This window comes from Tachypleus tridentatus, chromosome 12 (assembly GCF_004210375.1).
Source record: "Tachypleus tridentatus isolate NWPU-2018 chromosome 12, ASM421037v1, whole genome shotgun sequence".
NCBI lineage: Eukaryota > Metazoa > Arthropoda > Merostomata > Xiphosura > Limulidae > Tachypleus > Tachypleus tridentatus.
In genome coordinates this window covers 111,670,044-111,683,003 of record NC_134836.1, presented here as the reverse complement: position 1 = coordinate 111,683,003, position 12,960 = coordinate 111,670,044, and the positions used below count along the sequence as shown (strand labels likewise).

The 12,960-nt window shown below is 37.7% G+C and overlaps 1 protein-coding gene across 5 annotated transcripts in view; it reads left to right on the top strand.

Moving 5' to 3' along the window:
- Positions 1-12,960, top strand: part of LOC143234343 (nostrin-like) — a 51,615-nt gene that overhangs the window by 23,195 nt on the left and 15,460 nt on the right. For 3 of the 5 annotated variants that reach the window (XM_076471635.1, XM_076471631.1, XM_076471632.1), the window contains exons 3-4: positions 5,368-5,448; positions 6,588-6,650. In XM_076471635.1, coding sequence (XP_076327750.1) covers positions 5,368-5,448; positions 6,588-6,650 — 144 coding nt within the window. The remainder of the gene's footprint in view (positions 1-5,367; positions 5,449-6,587; positions 6,651-12,960) is intronic. The other 2 variants (XM_076471633.1, XM_076471634.1) reach the window with 1 other exon arrangement.

Below are 12,960 nucleotides of genomic sequence, written 5' to 3'. Positions count from 1 at the left end.
CCGCCCCTAACAAACTGGCGAGAGCATAGCTTGTATACATGTTTATATATCACGGGGTTTTATTTTCAGGTACGGATCCCCCTTTGGGGTAGCTACAAAAAAAGTGATGATATAGAATGAGCATGATCGGTATATTGGCGACTCTCTGAATCTCGAGTGTGATATTTGACACCCAAAATAAGTGCTGTCGGGAAAAAAAATTATTGTTTATAGAGGAAACTAGTGTTATACTGATGTAAACAGGAAGTTACTTGTGAATTAATAATTGTTGTTCTGCAGGGGAACAGGAAGTGACGTTTCTCATACAAAAAGAAGCGTAATTGCATTTACATATAAATATATAAGGGCCAAGCGTGTTAAGGCGTTCGACTCGTAATCCGAGGGTCGCGGGTTCGAATCCCCGTCGCACCAAACATGCTCGCCCTTTCATCCGTGGGTCGTTATAATGTGACGGTCAATCCCACTATTTCGATGGTAAAAGAGTAGCCCAAGAGTTGGCGGTGGGTGGTGATGACTAGCTGCCTTCCGTCTATTCTTACACTGCTAAATTAGGGACGGCTAGCGCAGATAGCCCTCGAGTAGCTTTGCGCGAAATTCAAAACAAATAAATATATAATGAAGGACCTTACGTGGTCAGAAAACAGTGGATAAATATACATAATTTGGGTCTCTCCTTTACGTTGTCGTAGTAATAAAATAAGGGCACGTTCTTGAGGCGGAAACGAATTGGTAATTGTACAAATTAACTCTTATTGGTTGTATGTCAATCTATGTTTACTGTTTCAGGTTTTGGTGGGCTTGTTCATTCCATGAATCACCTTAACCAGCCACACGATACACGTCTGGAGTTAATGTACTGATAAAGACAATGATCTTCAAACCAGTGCCAGACCCCATTTTCTGTTCACCACCCTTTTCTTTTAGTTCAGAACTAAATAGTAGTCCAGCGAACACGCCGCCAACCGAAAAAACGATTTCTTTGAAGTTTAAGCATTGTTCACAAAGAATACTAAAAATAAGAATCGTTAGAAAAACAAGACTAGCACGTGGTCTTCATGATAGGTTATGTAGCTCGTCAGTCTGTGTCAGGTTATTAACCTAGAAACTTACTGGTTTTAGGATATATTTTAAAACAAAAGACTCAATCCTCGAAGACAGATCGTGTATTCGAGAACTCGTGAAAGCTGGTACGTGCGTATTATCTTTGTTTCTAGTGTTTAACAGCTCATTCCCATTAAAGAAGTCTGTCTCTCTGTTTGAATTTTGTGCAAAGCTACTCGAGGGCTATCTGCTCTAGCCGTCCCTAATTTAGCAGTGTAAGACAAGAGGGAAGACAGCTAGTCATCACCACACACCGCCGATTCTTGAGCTACACTTTTACCAACGAATAGCGGGATTGACCGTCACATTATAACGCTCCCACGGCTGAAAGGGCGAGCATGTTTGGGGCGACCGGGATTCGAACCCGCGACCATCAGATTACGAGTCTGTCATGAAGTAAAGAATATTAAAGCGAGTCATATTAGACATGTTTGTTTGTTGAATTTAGCACAAAGTTATACGATGGCTATCTAGGCTAGCCGTCTCTAATTTGTGGTGATATACAAGAAACAGTATAGTTAGTTTGTACCGCCAAAACTTGGACAACTTTTGTTTTTCTCATACCAAGTAGTAACTTGACTGTCATTCTTATAATTCGTTCACGATCCAAAAGTACGGAGCGCGACTTTTGTTGTTGTTGTTGGAGGTAATAGGATATGATTATATTATTAGTTATTATGCCTCTCGATTCCATGAAGGAACATAGGGCCGCAATCACTTGCGGATTCATTAACAGGCTGGTTTTTTAAGTGAGCAGATTGTTAGCCTACTGCACAACCACCAATCAGGAGGAGAAACCTTAGCCGTCCCTAATTTAGCAGTGTAAGACTAGAGGGAAGGCAGCTAGTCATCACCACCCACCGCCAACTCTTGGGTTACTCTTTTACCAACGAATAGTGGGATTGACCGTCACATTATAACACGCCCCACGGCTGGGAGGGCGAGCATGTTTAGCGCGACGCGGATGCGAACCCGCGACCCTCAGATTACGAGTCGCACGCCTTACGCGCTCGGCCATGCCGGGCACAATAGGATATGATTGGTTTGGTTTATTTTGAATTTCGTGCAAAACTACACGAGGACTATTTGTTTTAACCGTCCCTAATTTAGCTGTAAAAGATCCCCACTCACCGTCAACTCTTGGGCTACGAATAGTGAGATTGATCAAAATAATAACGTCCCCACGGTTGAAAGGGCGAACGTGTGTTCGGTGTGAAGGGGATTTGAACCCGCGACCCTCAGATTGTTAAGATGTCAAGATGGTTAATCTGGCCACACCGGGCCAGACGGATGTGAATCACGAACCATCATATTCACAATTCATTTAACATAATCATTAATATGGTAACTTGTATTACTGATGCCCTCCCTGTTCAACACTTTGATCTTAATCCAAACACATTAGTTTGATTGTCTCGTTATACGGTGTGTTGGTTGCTTGGTGTGATTATCCCCTTACATCATACATGGGGTGGTGTGTTTGTTGGTTGCTTGGTGTGATTATCCCCTTACATCATATATGGGGTGGTGTGTTTGTTGGTTGCTTGGTGTGATTATCCCCTTACATCATACATGGGGTGGTGTGTTTGTTGGTTGCTTGGTGTGATTATCCCCTTACATCATACATGGGGTGGTGTGTTTGTTGGTTGCTTGGTGTGATTATCCCCTTACATCATACATGGGGTGGTGTGTTTGTTGGTTGCTTGGTGTGATTATCCCCTTACATCATACATGGGGTTGTGTGTTTGTTGGTTGCTTGGTGTGATTATCCCCTTACATCATACATGGGGTGGTGTGTTTGTTGGTTGCTTGGTGTGATTATCCCCTTACATCATCACACATGGGGTGGTGTATTTGTTGGTTGATTGGTGTGATTATCCCCTTGCATCACACATAGTGTGGTGTATTTGTCGGTTGATTGGTGTGATTATCCCTGCATCATACATAGTGTGGTGTATTTGTTGGTTGCTTGGTGTGATTATCCCCTTACATCATACATGGGGTGGTGTGTTTGTTGGTTGCTTGGTGTGATTATCCCCTTACATCATACATGGGGTGGTGTGTTTGTTGGTTGCTTGGTGTGATTATCCCCTTACATCATACATGGGGTGGTGTGTTTGTTGGTTGCTTGGTGTGATTATCCCCTTACATCACACATGGGGTGGTGTATTTGTTGGTTGATTGGTGTGATTATCCCCTTGCATCACACATAGTGTGGTGTATTTGTTGGTTGATTGGTGTGATTATCCCCTTGCATCATACATAATGTGGTGTGTTTGTTCTTTGCTTGGTGTGATTATCCCTTTACGTCAAAATGAGGTGTGTTTGTTGGTTGCTTGGTGTGATTATCCCCTTACGTCATACATAGTGTGGTGTGTTTGTTGGTTGCTTGGTTTGATTATCCCCTTACGTCATACATAGTGTGGTGTGTTTGTTGGTTGCTTGGTGTGATTATCCCCTTACGTCATACATAGTGTGGTGTGTTTGTTGGTTGCTTGGTGTGATTATCCCCTTACGTCATACATAGTGTGGTGTGTTTGTTGGTTGCTTGGTTTGATTATCCCCTTACGTCATACATAGTGTGGTGTGTTTGTTGGTTGCTTGGTGTGATTATCCCCTTACGTCATACATGGTGTGGTGTGTTTGTTGGTTGCTTGGTGTGATTATCCCCTTACGTCATACATGGTGTGGTGTGTTTGTTGGTTGCTTGGTGTGATTATCCCCTTACGTCATACATGGGGTGTGGTGTGTTTGTTGGTTGCTTGGTGTGATTATCCCCTTACGTCATACATGGGGTGTGGTGTGTTTGTTGGTTGCTTGGTGTGATTATCCCCTTACGTCATACATGGGGTGTGGTGTGTTTGTTGGTTGCTTGGTGCGATTACAAAGCTGTATAAACAACAACTACAACAAACTGAAAAATAAAAACCATTATACGTTCAAGCTGACCACAGGACATCTGAAGTTATACAAACAAAGCAATGAAGTTTAACTTAATTTACGTTTAAACTTTCCTGGATTGGTTTTAAAATGTGAATGTTAAGATAAACGTACTGTTCATTGGAAAAAAAATATGTTTACAATACTCTAAATACAGTTGAGAATTTATAAGTAAATCCGTCCTTGACAATAACGAATAGAATTTTGAATTTTTTTATTCCACTTCTGTTGGATATTTCCTCACAGAAATATTTCTTCCCCGATTGCGGTTCTACTTTTACTTTCATTAATGAATTACTTATTCGGTGTTGTAATTATTTTATCAATTAATAAAACGTGAACTCATAACACCGAGAAGGACATCACGACTCTTGGGATCTTGTCAGTAATTATTGTAATATTCAGCGAATATACACAATTCTCTTTAGTTCGCTCTTTGTCCTGCGTGGCCAGGTGGTTGGGGCGCTCGAGTCGTAATCTGAGGATTACGAGTTCGAATTTCCATCACACTAACCCTGCTCGCCCTCTCAGCCGTGGGACGTTATAACATGGCAGTCAGTCCCACTATTCGTTGGTAAAAGATTAGCTCAAGAATTGGCGGTGGGTGTTGATGACTAGCTTCCTTACTTCTCTCTTATTCCACTGCTAAATTAGGAACGGCAGGCGAAGGTGACCTTGGTGTAGTTTTGCGTGAAACTCAAACAAACAGTCAAGTTTACAGATTTTGTTTAATGTGCTATTGCTTTACAATGAATGGCGTAGGGTAATGCGGGTCCTCTCGAGACTGTCTCGCTTCACATTAGAACCTTTTTTTGTTTTTTTCTCCAATTTTCCGGATTGCATAATGAAAAACTTGCGCATGGCGCCGACTTTCCCGATTGTACCCAGGAGCATTTGAATCATAATTTGTGTAATTTTAAATGCAGTTGCCTAACGTGACATTATTTTAAGTTGCAGTTGTTACGAGTGGGATTAGATCTATTGCCTAATATTATGGATCATTGTTATCCACACTTACAGGTGAAACAACCACCAAACACTAAGTGTCTTAATAATATCTATAATTTTTTTATATCTAGTCTGTTTTCTCTAGAGTGACATAGTAATAGTAAAAAATGATAATTCTATAACAATTTTTTCTTTGTCATGCCATTAACCTCAATTAATTAAAACGTATTCAAAGTTAAGATGGCCGTCTTACTTACATTCCTCTAAGAACTTTTATCAAATTTAAATGGCGAAATCAATGGTTGAAAGTCATTCAGTGATGTCTACTTTTGTTTGTAAATATCCAATAATATGTAGCCATCATTGTATTTTCTTTAGGTCCGATCTTGAATTGGTATATGCTAAAGGATTGGCTAAACTTTCAAGAAAACTGACCAAAGCCACAGAAGAAACAATTGGGTATAAACTAATGATTTTATAGCTCGTTCAGTGTTATCTTATTTTAAAACTAATATCAAAATGATTTTCTAGCATATTTAAATGGTGTATATCTCTACAGTTATGTTTAACGAATAATTGTTAGAATAAAAAGTTACAAAAGTAATAGTTGTAGTTCGATCCACCTTGTGTTTTAATTTGTTAAATCAATAATTTTGTTTTATATTTAAAGAATGTGTCTCTAATTTGCAATTGTAATTATGTCTAATGCTTAAGTGTCTGGTTTACAGGAAGTTGGCTTAAGAGTTGCAATTACCAGCCCTCTGATTTTGTAGTGATCATGTTTTTTTTTGGTAATTGTTGACTAATTTTTAACCAAGTGGTTATGGATTCTGTGCATTCTTACGCACGAGGGGACAAATTTTAAACCCTATGAGACCCTCGTGCAATTGCACGGGTCACATTGTTTACACGTGAAGCACATGAGAATTTGCACCTGGAAACTATACTTGAAGATAACACCTACATGATCTTTGTGGAAATATTCGGGGTAGAAGGTTTGTTTTACTTAAAGAAACTATGAAATATGTACTACATGTGCATCTATTACGGCTGGTTTTCAGAGCTCGTTTTAAGGCCCTGAAACCTCTTGGGTTCTGGATGAAATGTTATGAGTTTCCATACTTTTCCTAAGAGTAGTTTTCCAATTTTTTTATACATCTTTTTACTGTGATATATTGAGAAGTGTGGGTGGGGGTCTATCTCCCTATTCTTTCGACACTGTGGTGAGTCATACCACTTGTAGAAAACGTGTGCGGTTATTTCTGACAAATTCATCATATACCAAGATGGTTTGCTATAAATAGAGGAATATATTACGAGTTTATATTTATTAAGGTAAGTGTCAAACTTAACATTTAGTTAAAGTGAATATAGCACAGATGTGTCCACACTGTCGCTTTTAGCGCGTGAGCGAATTTGTAACTACTTATTGTACAATAATTAGTTTTGTGTTCTATTAGTTGTTCTTGTTCGCTCTTGTCAGAGATGTCCACGTGCTTGAGAAATTTAAGAAAAAAATATTTATCAGGGTTAAAAAAATAATTCGATTTATATCTATTGAAGTCTTTAACTTAAAATTTATCTTTATTTTCTTCCAGAACCGTGTCAGCAACCTGGCAAGAAGTGGCAATAGTAATGGAGAACGAATCAGAGTTACACAAGTACGTGGCTGGTCTATTCTTGTCATACACACATACGTATTGTTTGTTTGTTGAATTTCGTGACAGGCTATTAGAGGGATATCTGCGTTAGGCCTCCATAATTTTGATCTGATAGACTCGAAAGGAAAGTAGATGTCAGCAAGACCCATTTCCAAACTCTTGTTTAATTGAATAATTGTATTTGACTGCCACTCTCTGAGCATACGAGGTACCCCCAAAGTGTGTAGTATGTTTTGCGACAATATGATCGGATACCCTCACTACTAGGCTACATGTTAGTTAAGATACTGTTTCTAAATGTTGTTTTACAGTTAAATGTGGGGTTTAATTTTTTATACGTGACGTATTTATAAAACTCTGGGATATATTAGTTACTGTTATTCACGTGTGATGGCTTTACTTTAATTACTGGTTTTTCCCGTAGTTGTGTTGGTATTGTTTTTGAATACTGTTTTTGACTGTTTGTACAATTTAAGCATAGCTGCACATACATTAGTACTGGAGTTAATGGGCTGTATACTAATGGTTGGTTGATTGAAATTAAGCACGAAGTTGCACAGTGAGCTATCTGTGCTCTGCCCATCACGGGCATCGAAACCCGGTATTTAGCAATGTGAGCCCTCAGATATACCGCTGTGCCAGTGGGAGTACATACGAATGATCAGAGTTTCACTTGTTACTGCTGGACACGTAATCACGTTGTAAAGTAAAGGTCGATCCCATTTTTCGGTTCAAAGAGTATGATGAACCTCTCATGGCCACTATGAAGCGGCCTTCCCTTTGGTCAAATATCTCAAAATTAGAGACGTCTATATCCCGAGCCTTCTGACCCGGTTTTTCGGTCTGACTGGGCACGCGCAGATAGCCTAGTTGCTTTGCGCCATAGAACGCCTGACTACGCATAATGTGGCATGTGGTAGAAACTTCTAGTTCAGAAAATCTGAAACTTTGCAGTCTGCGTCCTCTTTCAACTAGATGAAAAACACATTTCTTAAAATCTACGCCTAATGTACGGAGGTCGGCCACTTTCATAACGTTCGGAGCTGTCTTGTTTGATATCACCTGTCACTAGCCATGCTAGGACATCGTTTCAGTATATTATCAGTGCCGATATTTTAACACGACACAAACGCAAGACAGACAGACCTTTGCAAAGAAAAGCGGAAACAAAGCTTTCCTTGGTTGTTAAAAATGGTGTTTTTATGGTGACAATAACTGTTGTACATACGCGGTTTTAAATTTATCCAGTGTTCACGTGCACGTGCACCTAGCAGCAACACAGCTTCTGAAATGCAACGCAGCCACAAAGAACCACAATTTTTTTTTCGCAGTCAACAATATTTACTCGTTCAACGTTCGACCTTGACCTTTCAGAACGAACGAGAATTACCTTTAGAAACACATGAGTGCGCTTTGCTACCGTGTTTCTCCGATAATAAGACCTACCCATAAAATAAGACATAGTGTGATTTTTGGGGATAGTTTTAATATAAGCCCTACCCTTAAAATAAGCCCTAGGCAGGAAGAGGAAAGAAATAAAAATAATAATAATTTATTAATTAGTTTAAAAGTTAGTTAATTAGTTTGTTTAAGTATTAATCAGTTAGTTTAATAGTTTAATAATAGTTTCTTTTAAATGGTTAGTTTAATAGTTTTACTTTGTAACTTCATTTTTTTAATATATCAAAATAAGACATCCCCCGAAAATAAGCCCTAGTGTCATATTTTGGAGTGAAAATTAATATAAGCCCTGTCTTATTTTCGGAGAAACACGGTAGTAGACATTTCTATTTCAGCATACACGGCACACAAAAAAGAAAATGTTCTTTACCCATGAGAAACGTTTATTTAAAACATTTATTCATGACATAACACCTTTAGAAAGCGAACTGCGAGTAACTGTAATAAACTAAACCTACACAGAAAAACGTATAGACATAGCTCTTTAAAACGGAATTAAACAAATCAATACCTTGATACGAAATTAAATACATTGTCTTTATTACTGAGGTCAGTGAAAAGCCAACTATATGGCTCTTACGCAAACTCAAGGTTTTTGCTTCTGTGTTAATTAATAGTGAATTAAACATAACATAATAAGGTCTAAATATTTGCCTCTGTGATACCGATGTGAACAGTCGTTTAGTGCTATTGCTACAGCGGTATGTCTGCGGACTCGCAAAGCAAGAAACCGGGTTTTGATACCCGTGGTGGGCAGATCACAGATAACCCATTTGTACTTGATTAGAAACAATGTATTCGATTATTGAAATAAGTTAATTTATTATTTAATAAATAAAGAGGTTTTTGGTGTTTAAGTAAGTCAAAAACAAACTTGATGTCCCGGTATGGCCAGGTGGTTTAGGCACTCGATTCGTAATTCGAGGGTCGCGGGTTCGAACCCCTGTCACACCAAACATGCTAGCCCTTTCAGCCGTGGGGGCGATATAAAGTGACAGTGAATCCCACTATTTGTTGGTAAAAGAGTAGCCCAAGAGCTGGCAGTGGGTGGTGATGACTAGTTGCCTTCCCTCTAGTCTTATACTGCTAAATTAGGGTCGGCTAGCGCAGATAGCCCTTGTGTAGCTTTGGGCGAAATTCAAAACAAACCAATCAAAGACAAACTTATCAGTATTGTTGAATTTTGCATAATGCTATTCGCGAGGGATTTCTACGTTAGTTGTTTGTAATTTCAGAAATAGACTAAAGGGAAGAAGGCTAGGCTACACTAATCGAATAGTGGAATTTAGCCGCTACTACTATAACGCACCCACGACCCCAAAAGTGAAGTATTTATTTTTTGTGGTTTCGAGGCGTTTATGATGGAACGTTGGACCCTCGTTACACCAGCTTTAACCGCTGGTCCGAGTTTGATATTTAATTAAACTAAAATTTAGTTCTGTTGTATTGAAGTGAACTGAAAAAAAACTAACTTTATGATTCGAATATAAGTTGAATGTTATCTTGGTAATATTAAGTGATGTTGAAGTATGACAAAGGTCAACTTTCAGTTCACGGGTGTTAATCAAAGGTCATTTCTGTGCTTTAAAAAAAGAAGTGTTAATCTTAGTATTTGAATAAGCCACGTACAGTCTCGTTGTAATGAAGTAACTCAATGGTTGGTTTTATAGTTCCGAAGTAAATGTAGTGTTTAGACAGACCAAAAGACAGCTTCAAAATAATATTATTGTTTGCTGAAATTGTTTGATATTGAATAATTTTATTCCTCCATATTTTGAGTTTGTATATATAACACTCTTGCGGTTATTGCATCGTTTTTCAGTTTGATAATTTTTTGAAAGAGTTAATTAATGGCCAGTAGAAACACAAAGAGGGGACATGAATGCTAGCCGGAACTTCACTCTATATAATTTTCTCTGTGTGAGTAGCACTACATCAGGTAAATGATATAGAACGAAAACAGTTGCCTAATCAAACTAGAAGCCATAGAGCTCACCAAAACCCAGATACCCGAACTCCCCTCTAAGTATCATCAAGTATTACTGGGAAAATGAACAAAACAGCGACCCTCTTATTTTTGGCACCATGCTAAATAAGACTTTGAGCACTTACCTTTCATATCTCTACTTACTAGAATTTCTCCAGGTCGTTCAAATACCGTGACATAATTCTGCTCATTTCCCTGAAAGGGGCCGAAAGCCATCTGGAGGAGTTATCTGATTAACCACTGGCAACATTATACAGTAGTGTTGTCGTGCGTCATATAACGTTGCAACATGTACCGTCGTGGCGTCGACGAAAAGTGCACATGCCATGAATCACGAGAAACATTTTGCACTCTGTAAGCTACAGCATAGCATGACATACGAACTTCAAAAGCAATAAATTAAAATTTGTTGTACTTAATTTGGAGTTTTCTTACTGTTTAGACATAACACTTTCAGGATCTCTGGGCAAGTGTATCTAGTCGTACAGTAGTACATTACGACATTCAAAGTGATAAGCCAAAGAAACTTAACCGTAAGAAAAGGAGCAAGAGACTGTTTGTTTTTGAATTTCGCATAAAGCTTCACGATGGTTATCTGCGTTAGCCGTCCCTAATTTAGCAGTGTAAGACTAGAGAGAAGGCAGCTAGTCATCACCACACACCACCAACTCTCGGGCTACTCTTTTACCAACGAATAGTGGGATTGACCATTACATAATAACACCCCACTGCTAAAAGGGCGAGCATGTTTGGTGCGATGGGGATTCGAACCCGAGACCCTCGGATTAGAAGTCGAGTGCCTAAACCACCTGGCCATGCCGAGCCACAGGTAGGTGGTGTGACTAGTTGCCTTCCTAAAAGTCTTGCGGTGCTAAATTAGGGACGGTTAGCGCAGATAGTTTTGCGCGAATTTACAAAAAAACAAAACAACAACAACAAACTATTTTGATTTCGCAGTATTTTTAAAATGGTTTTAAATTATTATTTTACATTAGTTCTAAACTAACCTTGAAGATAACCAGTTTATTTCAAGTTACTAATGACACAATATTCTATTTTGAATTGTAATAAATAAAAATAATAATCGATTAATAAACAGTTTATTTTAATACATTATTTTACAATGTCTGGAATATATGATCCTTTTTGTTTTGTTTTGAAGATCTACGTAAAATAATAGTTGGCTTCATTCATCCTTTTCACGGTTCCAGACTTCCGTGTACGTGTGTGTGTGTTCGTTGTTCTTTGCCTAAGATTATATTATACACAGCTGCTCGGTAGAAGTCAGCTCTAACTTTACCGTGGGAATTTTTGTGTTGACCCAAATCTTGGGTGCGTATTGTGTTTCAACCACAGCTGAGTTTAAAAGTTCAAGGGCGTAAACAACATTGAAAACTTGTGGTGTAAAATGTTCCGGTATCTGATTTGATTATAATGTGTTGTTATTAAAATATGTGCAAGTATATATAACACGTCTAACGTCAAAATCTTGAAAACAATCATGTGTATTAAACTTATTTTAAAAAACAAAATCGGGAGTTAACTGAGTGACTTCTATAATTTTACTACTGATATCCAGAAATAAATTTGTAAGTGATACTTAAAGATAAAAAAAAACAAAATTAAGTACCAGTGAGTTTGAATTTTAAACAAGTTTTGATCACTTTCCAATTTAAAATTATATTATAATACGTAACACAAATTTTGTTGCTGGATAACAGCCTCCCCTCCCAGTGGCTCAGCGATATGTCTGCGGACTTACAACGCTAAAAACTGGGTTTCGATACCCGTGGTGAGCAGAGCACAGATAGTCCATTGTGTAGCTTTGTGGTTAATTCAAAAACAACACACTCCTGGATAGTATGTGTTATTTCTTAATTACTTATGTTGTAAAAGTACAGAAAATCACCATTATTTCCTTCAAACTTAAAGAAATTAACCTATTTTCTATGTAAAAAAACGGGCAAATTTGCACATTTTCATTTACATAAGGTCTGAATAAAACAACTTATGAATCAAATTTTATATGTATTTATTCCAAAGTTATATAAAATTGAACAAAAATACTTAGAAGTGAGTAGTTTTTCGAGATTTGCGACTGTAATGTAAATCTCTTTCACGTATCAGCCCCCAAATATAGTCTTCCATTATGTTTTCGTTATACGCTCCCAGGTCACAAAATCAAAGTTTGAAGAGAAAAATAGGTCTTTTCCATTTACTTTAGGCATAAGCAATTGGGAAATAACACTTTCTGCCCAAGAACAAGAAAAATTTTGTTACATAATCTTATCATGTTTAATTTGAATCGGGCGTTATGCATGAGTGGAGCCAATTAAAAATATAAAAAGCGGAGATAAATATTTTTTATTCAGATTATAGTTAATTTTAAAAACTTGTAGGTCAAGTTTTTGTTTACATATTAAAGATTTATCTGAAATTTACTTAAATACTTAACAGTGTTATCGTCATTGTAAGGCCTACGAGATCGAATTTCTTCGCCGAACATTCTCATTCTTTCACGTGTGGGGCGCTTTTGTTTCACTGTCAATCCAATTATTCGTTGGTAAAGAACAGCGTAAGAGTTAAGGGTACATGGTATTGATTAGATGTTTCTTTACCCTATCACTTCAAACCCAGATAATCCTCTGATTAAGAGTTTGTATAGTTAAACAAACATAATCATAATTAGAGTATTATACATTTAGAAAAACGGAAAATGTACATAGTAGCAGTAGCGTGCAAGTAAACCTGTAGCTGGGGAGATTGAGCGATGTGTATGAACAATGTATAATTATAGTTACATAATAAACAAAAATATGTAAATTAATAATATGCTACCCCACATGAGGTAGTTGACACAAA